This window comes from Pristiophorus japonicus, chromosome 2 (genome assembly GCF_044704955.1).
Source record: "Pristiophorus japonicus isolate sPriJap1 chromosome 2, sPriJap1.hap1, whole genome shotgun sequence".
NCBI classification, from domain to species: domain Eukaryota; kingdom Metazoa; phylum Chordata; class Chondrichthyes; family Pristiophoridae; genus Pristiophorus; species Pristiophorus japonicus.
Window position 1 is genome coordinate 350,810,444 of NC_091978.1, and position 20,139 is coordinate 350,830,582.

At 47.8% G+C, this 20,139-nt stretch overlaps 1 protein-coding gene across 1 annotated transcript in view; it reads right to left on the reverse strand.

The window, feature by feature from the left end:
- The window catches only part of LOC139231646 (thrombospondin type-1 domain-containing protein 4-like), a 672,439-nt gene that overhangs the window by 98,788 nt on the left and 553,512 nt on the right, over window positions 1-20,139 (reverse strand). The window contains exon 7 of the mRNA XM_070862523.1: window positions 2,856-3,060. Within this exon, the coding sequence (XP_070718624.1) occupies window positions 2,856-3,060 (205 nt within the window). The remainder of the gene's footprint in view (window positions 1-2,855; window positions 3,061-20,139) is intronic.

Sequence of the window (20,139 nt, forward strand, 5' to 3'; positions counted from 1 at the left end):
GCTTGCAAATAAATCTGACTACTAGCTTTAAAACAGTGGGGGCAAAATTCGGTAACCGGCAGGCACAGAAGTCCCGCCCCGGCAGCGAAATTGGAGTTACCGTCAGTGAGAAGACGTGGAGTTCGGGCGGGACTGGGGTGCGATTGGGGCGCTAACTGCGGGAATTTTACAGCGCTGTGCGGAGAGGCGCGTAACGCTGGCGGGAGCACAGGGCCCTCCCCTTCCGTTAAATGGGAGGGCACGCTGCGGACTCTGCATCGGGGAGAAGGGGCCACCGTTACACCACTGGGCAGCGGTGTGCCCTGGCAGCAGCCCAGCACAGAAGCGGACAACACGATATGGAACCCGCGAGTTCAGCAGGGCAAGGCCGCCACCAGTAAGTTGGCCATTTTGTAAAATGTCGGTGCCGCACCGCCCTTTAATTTTCGCCCCCGTGAGTGGCCTGAAGCCGGGTTGGCGACCTGCAAGGCTGGCGCTGACATCACCCGCGGTAGCCTCACGGGACACTGCTGAATCTTCGCTCTGGGACAAAGACGGGTCGCTGCGCGCGGTGAGGATGTCGTCGCAGTGGCCTGGGGCGCTACCGGCAGTATGGCGGCGCGAGCGGTTTGCACCTCGGCTAACTCCCACGGAATTTCACGGGAATCAGTAGCGGCCCCACAAACCGGCCGAGAAGTCGTTTGGCGCAAACAACGCCGATTTCTCGCCCCGAGACTCGAGTAAAAGCAGCTCTTGGAAACTGAACCATTCATGAATGAGCAATTCCTGAATTTCAAATGGATTTATTCGGGCAACTATGCTGACAGAATGGCGTTAACTTTTAGACTGTTGCCAAGTTCAGGAAACTGCTGACTCCTTGAACAAAATGGTTCTCAGGTCATGCACTGTGACAATAAAACAGATAATGCAGGAAACAATCCACTCAGATGTCAGCAGTAGCTTTTTACTGTAATATGCAACTAAGCCACTTCGGGGTGAAATAGATCTGTGTCACCGTGCGAAACAAGCTCATAGAGAATCGTTCCCGTCTCACAGCATTTCCGATCCACACCGCTCCCAATCCACACTGCTCCCGATCCACACTGCTCCCGATCCACACCGCTCCCAATCCACACTGCTCCCGATCCACACTGCTCCCGATCCACACTGCTCCCGATCCGCACCACTCCTGAACCACACCGCTCATAATCCACACTGCTCCCGATCCACACTGCTCCCGATCCGCACCACTCCTGAACCACACCGCTCATAATCCACACTGCTCCCGATCCACACTGCTCCCGATCCACACCACTCCTGAACCACACCGCTCCCAATCCACACTACTCCCGATCCACACTGCTCCCGATCTACACCGCTCCTGAACCACACTGCTCCCAATCCACACTGCTCCCGATCCACACCACTCCTGAACCACACTACTCCCGATCCGCACCACTCCTGAACCACACCGCTCCCAATCCACATTGCTCCCGATCCACACTGCTCCCAATCCACACCGCTCCCAATCCACACCACTCCCGATCCACACCACTCCCGATCCACACCGCTCCCGATCCACACTGCTCCCAATCCACACTGCTCCCGATCCGCACCGCTCCTGAACCGCACCGCTCCCGATCCACACTGCTCCCGATCCACACTACTCCTGATCCACACCACTCCCGATCCACACCGCTCCCGATCCACAACGCTCCCAGTCCACACCGCTCCCGATCCACACCACTCCAGATTGCAGTCAATAGATAAGAAAATCGTGCACTTTATACAATGGGCTGCCATTTGTTACGAGCTCATTTCCTGCTACTGGCACAGACCAATTTTGCCACCTTGGCTTGACTTCCTTTATCCCCATACAATCTTCTTGTTACCTTTAGTCCTTTCTGTTATATTTTATTTTAAATTAAATTTTCACTTGTTTTCTTATTAATATCATCTATTCTTCCCTTTCTAATCTTGTCTTTCATTCTTCAAACTTTAGTAAATTTACTTACCTGTGAGGGCCGAGTTTGAATTGAAAATGGTTGGCAGTGCGCCCGTGATTTCTCGATATGCCCAGCCAACTGGCAAAACCTCCTGTTGACAGCATGAGCTCACACAATGGCCTCCCTGCTTCAATTATGCGCGTGGGAGCAGAGAACAATTTGAAAAATAGCTACTTGATTGGCTAAAAGCTGGCATTTATTTCAGCGATAATTATTGAACAGTTGACTAAAGTGAATCATATTACACATATGTAAAAACTACCTTCTCCTGTCATAAAATGTTTTTAATAGTACTCATGATAGGGAGAAACCTCCAGCAGCCTTGACAATTATCCAATAATACCCACTTCGGCACAAAGAGATAGTGCAATAGGTCCAGAGCAATCAGTCAATAGAAATACAGGTATCCCTGAGTAAAGTCAAAGAATGCATGCAATTAATTTGCATTCAGACTTGGATTTAATGGACTCAGTTATTTTCTGCCACTCTGAAGTACTCTCATGCTGGAATATTTGGCACTCAGGCACGCGTCCTGGCAACTTGACTGAAGTGCAGGAATCATTGTGGCCAGGTCAGAAGGGGTACCGTCCCAAATTCTTTATTTAAGAAAATAGGGAGAAAACTAAAGCTTCAAAAAAGGAAGTATCTTGGCCCTAAAATTCCACAGGATTTTCCACCATAACTCCGTTAGGAAATCTGCAGGACCCTGGAGAAACAGCCTCAATGGCTGTTCCATAGGTTACCTGCTGAGGTTACAGCAGGAGTTCGTGAGGAGTCATGTAGAATTTCCCGGTCCTGGTTTTTTCAAAAGGCTCACATGGTGCTGTCTATAAATCAAGCTCAGTGCATTTGTACACAGTTTCTGCTTACCCAGGTAATTCCTGCTTTTCGTCATCTCGGTGACATTGATACGTGTAGCTCCTTCAGGAATTTCGAGAATCTTGTGATACCCTACTGACATGATGGTTTGCTTGAAAGTTCCAGACACTACTTTACATGTGGTGTTGTCCCCACCGCAAACACCACATTTGTCCAAAACTTTGTTGGAGCCCAGTATCTCGTCACAGCCAAGGTTCTGTAAAGACAGGCGTGAAGTGAAAAATTAATATCTGTTCATTGCTTTATATAACTCCATGTTAAACACCTCCGCAGGCCGGGCCATAAAAAAGCTGGAGCATACCACTGCAACGTCCAGCGCGAGCTGTCACAAATGGGTGATGTCATCAGGACCCAGGTCGCTGTTTGGAGAATGGGCAGGAGCATCGGCGGGGCCCTGGTAAAGCTGAGGAGCGGGAAGGTTGTGGCGGAGGTGCGGCGAATATTTGTGGCGGAGGAGTGGTGAGAGATCGTGGCGGAGGTGCGGCAAATGAGGGTACGGGGCCCAGAAGAGCAGAGGGCCCAGGGGCAGCACTGGGATACGTGTGCGCATTAGGTCTGTGCAGCAGAGCAGGTCTCCAGTCGTCCTGGTTAACCCTTGCCACTGGATAAAGGCCTAGCTCTGTCAAGCCCGTGTGATGGCTGATGTGCAACGGCCACCACACGATAAAAAAATCCACGCACAGGCATCTTCCACCCTTTCAACTGGAGTTCAGGACCTGGAACATCGGGTCCTTCATTGAAACATCTGTGAACTCATGTGGAAGCAAGTCATCCTCATTTAAGGGACCGCCCATGATGATAATTCCATGATCATTGCAAAGATAAATAGAGATGACAGAGGACATTTGGCCTATCTAGTTCATCCCTCTGTAGAATCCTACAATTCTCTAACACAATATCTACCAACCTCTTGAATGAATCCAGAGTTTTGTCCTCCATTCTTTCAACCCAGAGACCATTCCAGGTAGAAATCATTCTTTGTAAGAAGCACTTCCTGACATTAGTCCTGAACTTGCTGTTTACTAGTTTCTACCTTTGTCCTGCAGTTGGGGTTTAACTTGAAATGGTCCTTACTTAGTATCTTATATTCCGCCATAAGATCCCCTGGTGGCCCTTTTTGACCACCACTTGCATGTTTCCCTTGTGCCTTCGTGCCCAGAAGTTAACAAAAAGCTCAACTGTGGCCGGATCAATTTTAGGAAGCATCCTCCGCCTGATCCACATAAGAACACAAGAACGTAAGAAATGGGAGCAGCAGTAGGCCATATGGCCCTTCGAGCCTGCTCCACCATTCAATAAGATCATGGCTGATCTGATCTTGGCCTCAACTCCACTTTCCTGCCTGTTCCCATAACCCTTGTCTCCCCTGCGTTAAGGGTGCTGCCATATTGGTAAAAGTGTCTTTCCAGGCAATCCAGGCCCCTGCCTGAAATCAGTGTTTGGCCCCTTGCATATGCAAATCAGGACTGCACTATTGGAGGTGCCTTCCTTCGGATGAGACGTCAAACTAGGTCTCGCCAGTCGATGTAAAAGATCCCAAGGCATTATTTCAAAGAAGATCAGTGTGGTTCTCCCCGGTGTCCTGGCCAATATTTGCCCCTCAATCAACATCACTAAAACAGGTTAACTGGTTATTATTTGTTTGTGAGATCTTGCTGTGCGCAAATTAGCCACCATGATTCCTACATTACAACAGTGACTACACCGTCAGATCCTTCATGCACAGCTGGGGTTTCAGAGACACGGCACTCTGCCCCCGAGTCGGCTGTGGTGCGGACGAGACAGTCATCCATCTCCTTCAGGATTGCCCCTTTGCAAGGCAAGTCTGGAAGGAGATGCAGTGGTTGCTGTCGAGGTTCATCCCAAGCAGCTCTGTAACACAGGACTCTGTGCTCTGCGGACTGTTCCCAGGGACACACAGCCAGACAGACATCATCTGCTGCTGGAGAGCCATCAACTCAGTGAAAGACGCACTTTGGTCTTCCCCAAACTTGTTGGTCTTCCAGAGCAAGGAGATGTCCACGGCCGAGTTTTGCAGACTGGCGCAATCCAAGGTCCAGGGGTACGTGCTGAGGGACGCACTAAAGATTGGTGCAGTCACCGCAAAGACACGATGGGGAAGAGCCACAGTTTAAGGCCCCTCTGTCACGGTAAACCCAGGGGATGGAATCAGACCCCCCTCGGGCTATACTTGTTAATCTGCTTGTATACATAGAGTACCATGTACTGAAAAACACCTGTGTTGTGCCATGTATAATGAAAGTCTCTACACTGTTTAGTAACTTATAAAGAAATGTAAATATATTCCCATCCGTTCCATGTACTGCTTTCATCTGCATAGTGTTACATGTAACGTGATTGGTGATCGGTATCGAAATGTATCCTGGAACGTAATGTAAACCTGTTCTCAATTCCCCCATGTAATACCCTTATTTGCACAGTACTACAGGTAACGTGATTTATGGATTGTACTAAACTGTACCTTGAAATGAAATGTACGCGAGTGCATTGTAGGGAACTGATGTCAGCATCCAAACGAATTGTATGGAATTGCTGACCGCAAGGGACTGAACTATTTTCCAGTGTATTGTGAACATTTTATATGAATAAAGTATATTTTTGAAAAAAAAGACTACACTTCAAAAGTACTTCATTGGCTATAAAGTGCTTTAGGGCATCCCGAAAGAAGTTATATAAATGCAAATCTTTTCATACAGAGAGAGCATATGTGGGGAGCGCTGTAATTGATTTGCCAAGTACAGGTGATCAGGAGCAGGAAGTGCATGAGGAGGAGGAAGAGGAAGGGAAGATCCTACACAGGCTGTGGACCCAGATCTTCCAGGGCCTGCTTTTAAAAGATGATGGGCTGGATTTTCGGCTTTGCTCATTTCGGGGCGGTAAAGTTTGCGCCCGGGAACAGTTTGCGCCTCAGTCAGCAAAATTGGGCAACTGGGCCCCGAGTGTGGGGTGGAGCGCTAAGGGAGGCGTTGCACACCTCTCTGAGGGCACTAGGCCGGCTGAGCAAGTCAAAATCCTGAGCTAAACAGCCGGCCTCGGGAGAAAAAGAAAACCTGGAAAAAAAACACCAAAAACATTCCCAATAAATAACAAGCCATCGCAATCTAAAATCGCAAAAAAAAGCAATCACACTTACCCGATGTCACCATTACTTACCTCAATGCAGCATCTATAAGTCCGACTGCCCGCTTTCACAGGCAGTCCCAGCATGGTGCTCTACGGATTGGGTGACAGCCATAAATCGAGCCGGTGTTGTAACGAGGGACGTTGCACACCGGCTCGCCTCTTCCAGCCCTGAAAATCCCGGCGGGGTGCTGGAAGCTGGCTGCCCGCCCGGAAGAGCTGACTGCTGCCATTACCGCCCCTGCGGGTTGAAAACAGAGGTGCCAACAAAGTGAAAATCTAGCCCGATCACTTTCATAGCATGATAGACAGCTAAAGTCATTGAGTGAAGTGTTAAGGAGCTTTCACAACATGCTGACAAATAAGAGAGTGTCCACATCCCGTATGTGTGGGGCCTTACTTCATGGATTCAAAAACATGCAGATAAGCACTGCAGTGAGTGACAATTCGAGGGTCAGTAAAACTTGTGTTGTCAGTTCTCTCATCAATGCTCAGAGTGCTAACACTGCAGGTCTTCGATGGTTCTAGAGGAGGCCACTTAGACCACTATGGAAATAATGGCTGCCTTACTCTTTGCCACTCATGTCACCTCAGATCAGCGGACAAAGTGACACAGAGGCAGGGAGAAGGGATGGGTTGGAACAGTCAGTGGATGTTAAGACTGTGCCTTGCACAGGAACGTGAAATGAAGCCGGGGCAAGCTACTGCCTCAGCAGTGAAAGAGCTGCAGCCTTTGGCCGGTCCGTCTGGTTTGCGGGAACGCAGAGATTGGGAACCAATGTGGGTCCAAGAGCCTGAAAGGAACAGTCAGCTGCCATCCTCTAGCCCTGTTCCTGCATTTGAGACACCACTTTAGGACAAGCACTAGATTAGTTAGCTGTGCCCAAATGGCACCCGTGTGCTAGGAAGGGGAAGCACTGCGTTGGAGCAATTAGTTAGACACTGACGAGATGGTAATATCTTCACAATAAGTGGGATGACACTAGTGAATAGTGTGTCAATTCATTTCTCTTTCGAGGGAACCAAAGGCTTTGCAGGTGGTACAATAGTGTTTGTTCAGATGTCTATGGGATCTTTCATTGCCATGGAAAGTCAAGATGGAGAGACTGTCCAATGTGGTTATGAAGTATGACAGGCAAAGAGTAGCAACTAAATAAATAAGTTAGATATTCAACCATCAAGTGAGTCTATCTTCCCTATTTTTGACTATGAGACATAAGAAATAGGAGCAGGAGTAGCTCATACAATCTACATTAACGACTTGGAAGAAGGGACCTGTGGTGTATGCAGCACACTCCACTCTCCGACTCCACACAGTCTGGTGTTAATCTAACTGCTGTGACCTTCGTCCTTTATTGAACAGCCTCAGAGTGACTCTCAGGTGTGGTGGTCAGCCTTTTATACTGCCTCTTGCAGGTACTTTCAGGTTTCCCACCACAGCGCCCTCTGTGGTGTACCATTGTGCTTATTATACATTTAAGGTACCAGGACGATACACATATCAATACATAACATCTCACTCCCCCCACCAGTCCCGAAGCCATTGCCGGGGATCTCGACCTTGTTTGTCCAACGGAAGGCAGGTAGGCATCGAGAGTGCGTTAGTATGGTACATGTTATCTGGTACAGATGTGCGTCAACGGGTTGCGGGTACACTGAGCAGTTACATTAAATAGTTATTGACTGGTAACGGATCCCTGATTTCCTTATTAGCTCTTATCATTAATTGTACTTCATATCCATTATTTTACTCAAACACGGTGACCATTCAGCATTAAAATATTAATTCTTCTTATAAATCCGCCATCTCACATTAACATAGCTCATTTAAGACTCGCTCTTGCCTTACAGAAGTCCTTTGTGGGGACCACCACGTGGTAAGGCCCTTTTAAGACTCCCGGGTGCATTTCTTTTTTTAAGGCGCCACCTTTGATGCAGCAGGATTCCATGAGGCTTCTCCTTGGGCGCTGCCATCTTTGATGCTCTGCTGCTCTGGACATGAGGCCGCCGCCATTTTGCTCTCCGCCGCTCCGGATGCCCTCCGCCGCCGCAGCCTCCGCTCCCCTCCGCTGCCACCTGACTTGCCGCCTCTCCTGCGGCCGTTGCCATCGCTTCTCCGGCGGCCAGCGTAGCCGCCTCCCCTGCGGCCGCCGTAGCGGCCTCCCCTGCGGCCGCCGTGGCCGCTGACAGCCAGCTGCTGCCGCCACCCGACTCTCCCTCTGCGTGGGCCCCTCCGATCCGCCGGCCATCCTGGATCCCTCGCACCCCGCCGGCTCACCCCCCCCCGCCCCACTAGGCCCCTCTCTACAGGGCTGCTTGCCTGTGGGGGCTGAGGCTGCAGGATCTCTGGGGCTTGAGGTCCGGGGCTGGGGCTTGCTCTGCTTGCCTGTGGGTGGATTGAGGCTGCAGGGTCTCTGTGTGAGGTCCGGGCCTGGGACTTGCCTGTGGGTGGATTGAGGCTGCAGCTCCAGCTCGGTCGGCGCTGCTCTCTGGGAACCCGGGGCACGGCAGCACCCCGGGGAGCAGCACCCCGGGGAGTGGTGAAGTCTTCCCAGCTCCCACGGACCGTCCCCATCCACCTCCGGCCGAGGAGTGTCGGCCCATCGCCTGCAACGACCCACAAAGGTAAACCATGCGTCTCGTTCCCATGGGATACCTGCACCATCGCTCTGCCAAGAACAGGTATTAGTTCCCTGGTGTAGGTACGCAGCGTCGCCGTGACCGGGACCAGCTTGGGTCGTGCAGCTGGGTTAATCCACAGTTCATCAAAAGTTCTCCGACTCATCAACGACGGACCCGAGCCCATGTCTACTTCCATACTCACAGGGACTCCGTTGATTTTTACTTCCATTATCACTGGGGGCGAATCGTCGGTGCATGTATTCAGTCCCAACACCTCATCTTCTTCTGCCTGCTCCTCGCTGAACAGTGGATCATCCCCCATCTCCTCAGCCACATGGTGAGTCCAATTTCTTTTACACATACGCTGAAGGTGGCCTTTCGTGTGGCAGGTATTGCACGTGTACTCCGCAAACCTGCACCGGTGAGCCCCATGGCTTCCTCCACAGCGCCAGCATGGTGCTGCTTGATTGGCCCCCCTCAGCGGACTCTGAGTTCCAGGACCACGAGGTCCGTGCTCTCTGCCCCGGGCAGAGCCACGTTCTGCAGTTTTGTCCATGGTGGGCGCTATCCTGTGGACAGTGCCTGCCGGGTTCAAGTCTGTGTGGATTATTTGCTTGGTGCTGCAAGTCGAGGTCATATATGCCCCGCTGATGGTGATGGCCTTTGTCAGAGTGACTTGTGGGTTCCGTGGCCAACAGCTTGTGAAGGAGGCCCTCGTGGCCAATCCCCATAACGAAAACGTCCCACAACGCCTCGTCAAGGTGTGTGCCAAAATCACACGGCGCCACAAGTCTCCTAAGGTCTGCAGCATATTTGGTGACATCCTGGCCCTCAGGTCTGCAGTGATGGTAAAATTTGTATCTGGCCATGAGGATGCTCTCCTTCGGTTTCAACTGGTCACGAATGAGTGCGACCAGCTCCTCATATGACTTGTCCCTGGCGCTCCCGGGTGCCAGCAAATCCCTGACGTGACAGTAAACCTCATCTCCACAACTGGAAAGCAATATCGCCTTACGCTTCTCTCAGTGCGTTCATGTCCTCCGTCAGGTCGTTTGCTGCGAAGTAGTACTCGAGCCTTTCCATAAAGGCCTCCCAATCATTGCCCACTGTAAAATCCTTTAGCGAGCCCAGAGTAGCCATGGTTGCGTGGAATTCGTCCGCTTCCTCGTCGCCAATGTGATGTATGTAGCACACAAATCACTGACTCCACACGGTCTGGTGTAAATCTAACTGCTGTGACTTCGTTCTTTATTGAACAGCCTCAGAGTGACTCACAGGTGTGGTGGGCAACCTTTTATACTGCCTCTTGCAGGTACTTTCAGGTCTCCCACCACAGCGCCCTCTGTGGTGTACCATTGTGCTTATTATACATTTAAGGTACCAGGACGATATATACATCAATACATAACAGGACCGTGTGTAACGTAGCCAAGTTTGCTGATGATACAAAGATGGGAGGAAAAGCAATGTGTGAGGACACAAAAAAATCTGCAAAAGGACATAGACAGGCTAAGTGAGTGGGCAAAAATTTGGCAGATGAGCATAATGTTGGAAAGTGTGAGGTCATGCACTTTGGCAAAAAAAATCAAAGAGCAAGTTATTATTTAAATGGAGAAAGATTGCAAAGTTGCTGCAGTACAGCGGCTCCTGGGGGTACTTGTGCATGAAACACAAAAGGATAGTATGCAGGTACAGCAAATGATCAGGAAGACCAATGGAATCTTGGCCTTTATTGCAAAGGGGATGGAGTATAAAAGCAGGGAAGTCTTGCTACAGCTATACAGGCTATTGGTGAGGCCACAATTGGAATACTGTGTACAGTTTTGGTTTCCATATTTGTGAAAGGATATACAGTACTTGCTTTGGAGGAAGTTCAGAGAAGGTTCACTCGGTTGATTCCGGAGATGAGGGGGCTGACTTATGAGGATAGGTTGAGTAGGTTTGGCCTCTACTCATTGGAATTCAGAAGAATGAGAGGTGATCTTATCGAGACGTATAAGATTATGAAGGGGCTTGACAAGGTGGATGCTGAGAGGATGTTTCCGCTGATAGGGGAGACTAGAACTAGAGGGCATAATCTTAGAATAAGGGGCCGTCCATTTAAAACTGAGATGAGGAGGAATTTCTTCTCTCAGAGGATTGTAAATCTGTGGAATTCGCTGCCTCAGAGAGCTGTGGAAGCTGGGACATTGAATAAATTTAAGACAGAAATAGACAGTTTCTTTAACGATAAGGGGACAAGGGGTTATGGGGAGCGGGCAGGGAAGTGGAGCTGAGTCCATGATCAGATCAGCCATGATCGTATTAAATGGTGGAGCAGGCTTGAGGGGCTGTATGGCCTACTCCTGCTCCTATTTCTTATGTACTTATACCACGCCTTGAGTCTGATCCACCATTCAATGAGATCATGGCTGATCTTCTACCCCAAATCCACTTTCCTGCACTGTCCCCATATCCATTAATATCAAAAAATCTATCAATCTCTGTTTTGAATATACTCAAAGACTGAGCCACCACAGCCCTCTGGGGTAGACATTTTCAAAAATTCACCACCCTCTGAGTGAAGAAGTTTCTCCTCATCTCAGTCCTAAATGTGCGATCCCTTATTCTGAGACTGTGATCCCTGGTTCTAAACTCCCCAGCCAGGGGGAACATCCTCCCTGCATCTACCCCATCAAGCCCTGTAAGAATTTGTATGTTTCAATGAGATCACCTCTCATTCTTCTAAACTTGAGAGAAGATAGGCCTCCTCTAGTCAATCTCTCCTCGTAGGATAATCCTCCCATCCCAGGAATCAGTCGGGTGAACCTTCATTGCACTCCCTCAATGGCAAGTATATCCTTCCTTAGAAAAATAGAAACATAGAAATTTACAGTGCAGAAGGAGGCCATTTCGGCCCATCGTGTCCTCGCCGACTGACAAAGAACCACACGGCCCTTGGTCAGCAGCCCTAAAGGTTACATATAAACCTATGAACAATGACGGAAAGGCAAAGAGTACCAGCCCAACTAATCTGCCTCACCACAACTGTGACAGCCCTCATACTAAAATATTCTACACTCCACCCCAACTGGAGCCATGTGATTTCCTGGGAGACGGAAAAAACAGATAAAAACCTAGGCCAATTTAGAGAGAAAAAATCTGGGAAAATTCCTCTCCGACCCATCCAGGTGATCGAAACTAGTACTGGAGATCACCCTGCCTGTATTCTATTCCCTGCAGTACTTACCATTATATCTGCTCCGTCCAACAAAAGGTCATCCAGTCTAATCCCAATTACCAGCTCTAGGTCTGTAACTCTGCAGGCTGCCGCACTTTAAGTGCCCATCCAACCATCTCTTAAAAGTGGTGAGGGTTTCTGCATCCACCACTCTTCCAGGCAGCGAGTTCCAGATCCCCTCAACCCTCTGCGTAAAGAAACCCCCCCTCAAATCCCCTCTAAACCTTCCACCAACCACCTTAAAACTATGCCTCCTCGTAATAGACCCTTCCAACAATGGAAATAGATCCTTACTATCCACTATGTCCAGGCCCCTCAATATTTTGTACACCTCAATGAGGTCTCCTCTCAACCTCCTCTGTTTCAATGAGAACAAACCAGGCCTATCCAATCTGTCCTCTTAACTAAGATTCTCCATTCCAGGCAGCATCCTAGTAAATCTTCTCTGTACCCTCTCTAGTGTAATCACGTCCTTCCTATAATACGGTGACCAGAACTGCACGCTATACTCCAGCTGTGGCCTAACTCAAGGTCTTATACAATTTAAGTATAACCTCCATGCTCTTATATTCTATGCCTCGGCCAATAAAGACAAGCATTCCGTATGCCTTCTTAACCACCTTATCCACCTGGCCTGCTACTTTCAGGGATCTGTGGACCAGCACTCCAAGATCTCTTTGTTCATCTACACTATTAAGTGGGCTACCACTTAATGTGTATAACTTTTCCTTATTTGCCATCCCAAAGTGCATCACCTCACACTTCTCTGAATTAAATTCCATTTGCCACTGCTCTGCCCACCTGACCAGTAGATTGATATCCTCCTGCAGCCCATGACTTTCCTGTTCATTATTAACCACACAGCCAATTTTAGTGTCGTCTGCAAACTTCTTAATCACACTCCCTATATTCAAATCTAAATCGTTGATATATACCACAAAGAGCAAGGGTCCCAGTACTGAGCCCTGCGGAACCGCACTGGAAACATCCTTCCAGTCACAAAAACATCCATCAATCATTACCCTTTGCTTCCTATCTCCAAGCTAATTTTGGATCCAACTTGACACTTTGCCCTGTATTCTATGGGCTTTAACCTTCATGACCAGTCTACCATGTGGGACCTTATCAAAAGCTTTGCTACATCATACGCACTATTCTCATCGACCCTCTTGGTTACCTCCTCAAAAAATTCAATCAGGTTGGCCAGACACGATCTTCCCTTAACAAATCCATGCTGACTGTCCCTAATTAATCCTTGCCTTTCCAAATGCAGATTTATCCTGTCTTTCAGGATTTTTTCCAATAATTTTCCCACCACTGAGGTTAGGCTGACAGGCCTATATTTACTCGGCCTATCCCTTTCTCCCTTCTTTAACAAGTCCTCCGGCATCATGCCCAGATCCAAAGAGGACCGGAAAATGATGGCGAAGGCCTCTGCTATTTCCTCTTTTACTTCGCTCCACAGCCTGGGATGATTTCATCCGGGCCTGGGGACTTATCTACTTTCAACGCTGCTAAACCCCTTAATACTTCCTCTCTCACTATATTTATTTCATCCAGAATATCACACTCCTTCTCTATAGCAGTATCTGCATTACCTCTTTCCTTTGTGAAAACAGATACAAAGTATTTGTTAAGGACCCTCCCAACATCTTCCGCCTCCACACAAAGATTATCCTCGTGCTGTCTAATAGGCCCAACCCTTTCTTTATTTAACCTTTTACTCTTAATATATTGAAAGAAACATCTTAGGATTTTCCTTAATTTTATTGGCCAAGAATTTCTCATGCTCTCTCTTAGCATTCCTAATATCCTTTTTAATTTTGCCTCTTAACTTTCTATATTCCTCTCAAGATTCTATAATATTTAACCGTTGATATATGACATAAGCGTCTCTTTTTTCCTTAATCCTCCCCTGTAAGTCCCTAGACATCCAAGGGGCTCTAGAATTATTTTTTGCAACCTTTTTCTTCAAGGGCACATGTTTGGCCTGAGCCTTCCGGATCTCCTCCTTGAATGCTCCGACTGTTCTGATACTAATTTACCCACAAGTAGCTGTTTCCAGTCCACCATGGCCAAATCACTCTTTAACTTAGCAAAATTAGCTTTTCCCCAATTCAGAACATTTACTCCAAGCCTATTCTTGCCCTTATCCCTAACCAATTTGAATCTGTCTGAATTATGGTCACTGGCACCCAAGTGCTCTCCCTTCAACCTGCCCAGCTTCATTCCCCAAAACTAAATCCAAGACCGCCCCTTCTCGTGTTGGGCTTGCTACATACTGATTAAAAAAGTTCTCTTGACTGCATTTCAAGAATTCCGCACCCTTTATACCCTTCACACTATATTTGTCTCAATCAATATTTGATAGTTAAAATCCCCTACTATTACTACGCTATGGTTTTTGGAATTCACAGCAATTTGCCTACATATTTGCTCCTCCATCTCCCTCCCACTGTTTGGGGGTCTATAATACATGCTCAGCAGTGTGATCGCCCCTTTTTTATTTTTCAATTCGACCCATATGGTCTCATTTGATGATCCCTCTAACATATCATCCCTCCTCACCGCTGTAATAGTTTCTTTAATCAGTACCACAACTCCCCCCACCCCCGCCACCTTTTTACCCCCCCTCTTCCTGGAAACAAGGACTAAATGGTGGCACAATTGAGGAACAGTGGAGGACTTTTAAGGAGCTCTTTCAAAATGCGCAACAAAAATATATTCCAGTGAAAAAGAAGGGCGGCAAGAGAAGAGATAACCAGCCGTGGATAACCAAGGAAATAAAGGAAAGTATCAAATCAAAGACCAATGCGTATAAGGTGGCCAAGGTTAGTGGGAAACTAGAGGATTGGGAAGATTTTAAGCAACAGCAAAGAATGACTAAAAAAGCAATAAAGAAAGGGAAGATAGATTACGAAGGTAAACTTGCGCAAAACATAAAAACAGATAGTAAAAGCTTTTACAGATATATAAAACGGAAAAGAGTGACTAAAGTAAATGTTGGTCCCTTAGAAGATGAAAAGGGGGATTTAATAATGGGAAATGTGGAAATGGCTGAGATCTTAAACAATTATTTTGCTTCCGTCTTCACAGTGGAAGACACAAAAACCATGCCAAAAATTGCTGGTCATAGGAATGTGGGAAGGGAGGACCTTGAGATGATCACTATCACTAGGGAGGTAGTGCTGGACAGACTAATGGGATTGAAGGTAGACAAGTCCCCTGGTCCTGATGAAATGCATCCCAGGGTATTAAAAGAGATGGCGGAAGTTATATCAGATGCATTTGTTATAATCTACCAAAATTCTCTGGACTCTGGGGAGGTACCAGCGGATTGGAGAGCAGCTAATGTAACGCCTCTGTTTAAAAAAGGGGGCAGGCAAAAGGCAGGTAACTATAGGCCGGTTAGTTTAACATCTGTAGTGGGGAAAATGCTTGAAACTATCATTAAGGAAGAAATAGCGGGACATCTGGATAGGAATAGTGCAATCAAGCAGACGCAGCATGGATTCATGAAAGGGAAATCAGGTTTAACTAACTTACTGGAATTCTTTGAGGATATAACGAGCATGGTGGATAGAGGTGTACCGATGGATGTGGTGTATTTAGATTTCCAAAAGGCATTCGATAAGGTGCCACACAAAAGGTTACTGCAGAAGATAAAGGTACGCGGAGTCAGAGGAAATGTATTAGCATGGATAGAGAATTGGCTGGCGAACAGAAAGCAGAGAGTCGGGATAAATGGGTCCTTTTCCGGTTGGAAATCAGTGGTTAGTGGTGTGCCACAGGATCAGTGCTGGGACCACAACTGTTTACAATATACATAGATGACCTAGAGGAGGGGACAGAGTGTAGTGCAACAAAATTTGCAGATGACACTAAGATTAGTGGGAAAGCGGGTTGTGTAGAGGACTCAGAGAGGCTACAAGGAGATTTGGATAGGTTAAGCGAATGGGCTAAGGTTTGGCAGATGGAATACAATGTCGGAAAGTGTGAGGTCATCCGCCTTGGGAAAAAAAACAGTAAAAGGGAATATTATTTGAATGGGGAGAAATTACAACATGCTGTGGTGCAGAGGGACCTGGGGGTCCTTGTGCATGAATCCCAAAAAGTTAGTTTGCAGGTGCAGCAGGTAATCAGGAAGGCGAATGGAATGTTGGCCTTCATTGCGAAAGGGATGGAGTACAAAAGCAGGGAGGTGTTGCTGCAACTGTATAAGGTATTGGTAAGGCCGCACCTGGAGTACTGCGTGCAGTTTTGGTCACCTTACTTAAGGAAGGATATACTAGCTTTGGAAGGGGTACAGAGACGATTCACTAGGCTGATTCGAGAAATGAGGGGGTTACCTTATGATGATAGATTGAGTAGACTGGGTCTTTACTCCTTGGAGTTCAGAAAGATGAGGGGTGATCTTATAGAAACATTTAAAATCATGAAAGGGATAGACAAGATAGAGGCAGAGAGGTTGTTTCAATTGGTGGGGGAGACTAGAACTAGGGGGCACAGCCTCAAAATACGGAGGAGCCAATTTAAAACCGAGTTGAGAAGGAATTTCTTCTCCCAGAGGGTTGTGAATCTGTGGAATTCTCTGCCCAAGGAAGCAGTTGAGGCTGGCTCATCGAATGTTTTCAAGTCAAAGATAGATAGATTTTTAAGCAATAAGGGAATTAAGGGTTATGGGGAGAGGGCGGGTAAGTGGAGCTGAGTCCACGACCAGATCAGCCATGATCTTACTGAATGGCGGAGCAGGCTCGAGGGGCTAGATGGCCTACTCCTGTTCCTAATTCCTATGTTCCTATGTTCCTCTCTATCTTGTCTAAAAATCTTGTAGCCAGGAATATTGATCTGCCAAATCCTGCCCCTCTTTCAGCCACGTTCCTTAGGTAAGGAGACCAAAACTGTACATAATACTCCAGGTGCAGTCTCACCAGGGCCCTATATAGTTGCAGTAAGATGCCTTTACTCTTATACTCAAATCCTCTTGCAATAAAGGCCAACATACCATTTGCTTTCTTAATTGTTTGCTCTCAACAGAGCAGACGACACAGTCGGCAGCTTGCACATGACCTTCGACCATCGCTGAAGCAGGAAATCGAGTCACAGGTCACCGTGACATCATACGCACTGCGCAACTCGTGCAATCGCACCCAAGCCAGTCGGCGCCCTTGAGCGGCTGCAGCGAGTGGAGAATTATGCAATTACTATCATTGCCTCGTAAAATGGAGCGGCCCCAAATTGAATCTCTGAACGGGCCCCATGATGTTCCTGATGTCATAAAATGGGATGAAATCTTACTATTTACGCACCAGCGCTTGCTTCTGACGTGGTGATGTCGGCCTCTTAAATAACGTAGAAAGTAAGTTCAGATGTTGCGCTGTGGCAGTGGAGACTCGGATTTTTGGTTGCCTAACCCCTCAGTTAGCGGCCAGAGGGAGCGTCAATGGGAGCATAAGAGGTTACTGACCGGGAGTGCAGCGTTTAGTGTCCTGACTGAAAATTCATTGGAGGCTCACTGGGGGCGGAAAACCAGTAGTGCCTGGCTGCTGGTGATCACTCCGATCATGGCGTATTCCTGGTACAACGCCCACGCTTGCCCCCCAGTCGGAGAATTAGGTGCGGCCGCCTCATTTAGCTCCGCCAAGACCAACGTCTGGAAAAACAGTAGGTAACAGGCTTGCAGAGTCGTTAACTGGTGGCTACTTAAAGGGATGAGGAAGCGCTTCCCACGGAGGTTACAGTCAGTGCCACGTTTACACGGAGCAGGGTGCTTGAGCCTCGGAGTTTGCAGCGGCAGAGGGACATAAGAGTTCAGCTTGAGAAAAAGTGAGTTTGAAAACTTTAATGGATGCATCACCATGCCATGCCTTTGAGGCTCGGCTGTTCCTGGAGTCTGACTCGGAGTTCCACGTATGCGCAACGAGGCTGACAAATTTACTGACAAAACTTTTGTTATGGCGCTCCCCCCAGCTCTGGTGTGCAACGGCTGATTTAGCCGAATTTCTGGGTGGGAGGCGCAAACTTTTTCAAGGCGCAAAAAGTACCGCTCCTCCTAGGTTACCGCCCCAAATGAGGGGGGACCAAATTCCCACCCCCTTGTGTTACAGGTTTCCATCCAAATTGGTGTGCTCTGCCTCCTGTACACATTCTCCTGGAGCGATAGCGCCAGGAAATTAGGCCCTGTCGTCATCCCTAGGTTCACTTATGCGTGCTCGTTTGTGCAATTTCAGGGAGGCCCAATACAAATTGAGTAATGGGAACGGGGTCCTGACTACAATTAAGACCTTGTAATTCGTTGCTAAATAAATCTTGTTCAAACTTCTGCATTCTTTTAATGATAATCAAGATAATTCTCCACCACATATGCAACTTCATACACCCAAGAGAGGTGGGCGCGCTGGGAGTGTATGCTTTTGGCAGTAAAAAAAACATGTAGCAATCATTCACGATATAAAATCTCCATACAATGTACCAAGACAAACATTTTACTTCCTATTTCTACAGTGCCATATGCCTCACAGCACTATGATCACGATGGCCATTTTACTAACTTAAAAGATTACAATGCCAGCCTGCAACTGGTAAGCAAACTGTGCACAGGACTTGTTATTAAACTCAAGGTATCGTACAAACCAGTTATTCAGCGGATGCCAGCACGACTGCTGTTGCATTGTTCAGTATCTAAGCTATGATTTATTGCTGCAAACTGTGTTTTTGAAGCGTTTAGAAATTCCTCCTGCAGGGAATGCTCAGTTAAACGGTGCCATGACATTTTCCATATTCGCCGACAGAAGGATTGTTCAACTTGTAGCCCCAGGGTCATGTGACCCCGCGTCCTGACAACCTGACCCCGAAATCCCCGGCAACTCAATTATTTGCGCTTATATTTCTCATTTTCTGGCTTGTCCTGCTGCAGTGTTTTGGCCCTGGATGTTTATAAAGGGCTGTTAGCGCTGTTGACTCATTGGGGAATAAATTCCAAATTCAGTGCTGGCACTTGTTGTACAGCTTTCTTGCTCTTTTAGCTTTGTTGCTTTAAAATTCGGAATTACACACACACAATTGTAGTAATGGCAAGATCAGGTCTTTTATTTAAACAGTCATACTATACAGATCCAGTGTGAATGCTACTAAGACAGTTCGCAAGGCCAGCTTTCTGCTTGTTCCAATTAACCAGTGGCTGCTTGTGAAGCACAAACCAGTGTGTAGTGTTTAGTGTCTCCCATCTCATCTCATTTAAAAAAAGCCTTTGTACTCTTGTTTCATTGCATAGTACATCATAGGCAGTCCCTCGAATCGAGGATGACTTGCTTCCACGCCAAAAAAGTCACAGGTATTTCAATGAAGGACCTAATATTCCAGGTCCCGCACTAAATCTTGAAGGGTGGAAGATGCCTGTGCGTGGGTTTTTTTAATGTTTGGAGGCCGTTGCACACCAGCCACCACACGGGCTTGACAGAGCTGGGTCTTGGTCCAGTGGCAAGGATTACCCAAGCTCTGCTGCACAGACCGACTGCGCACACGTGTTGCCGTGTGGACTGGCCCGTGCTGCCCCTGGGCCCTTGCCTCTTCTGGGCCCCCCGAACTCACGCCTCTCCTGGGCCCTGATCACATCGCTCTACAATCTGTCGCCGCTCCTGCGCCCTGACCTCGTCGCTCCTGCTGTACCGGCCCACGCTCCAATCACTGACCTGGACCTTGATGACATCCAATACAGTCGCCCTCTTCGCTGCCATTGCGCACCAGCTCGTGCTGTACCTTGCAGTGGCATGCCGCCACACTGCTCCAGGGCCTCTGCTCGCTGCTCCTTTTATGGCCCTGACCTGCCGCTGATTTTTTTTTTTTTTATTTCAAAATATACTTTCTTCATATAAAAATTTGCACAATACATTCGAAAGCAGTTCAGTACATTTGGATGCGGTCAGCAATTCCATACATTACATTTGGATGCTGACCGCAGTTCCGTTCAATACATTTCTTTACTTTACATTTCAAGGTACAATTCATACAATCCGGGATACATTGTGGTACGTTCATCAAGTTACATTACATGTGTCACCATACAGTACACAGTGAGGGTACAGTTACATTTCTTTCCAACATGCATTACGCAACAGAACTTGCATTATACATGGCACTACATAGGTGTTTGCCGATCATGGTGCTCTGTGTATACAAAAGGTTTACCATTGCAGCCCGAGGGGAGCTTTATACTGATACCAGCCCCTGGGTTTACCGTGGCAGAAGGGCTTTAAACTGTGGCTCTTCTGACCTGTCGCTGATGGTCTCTCG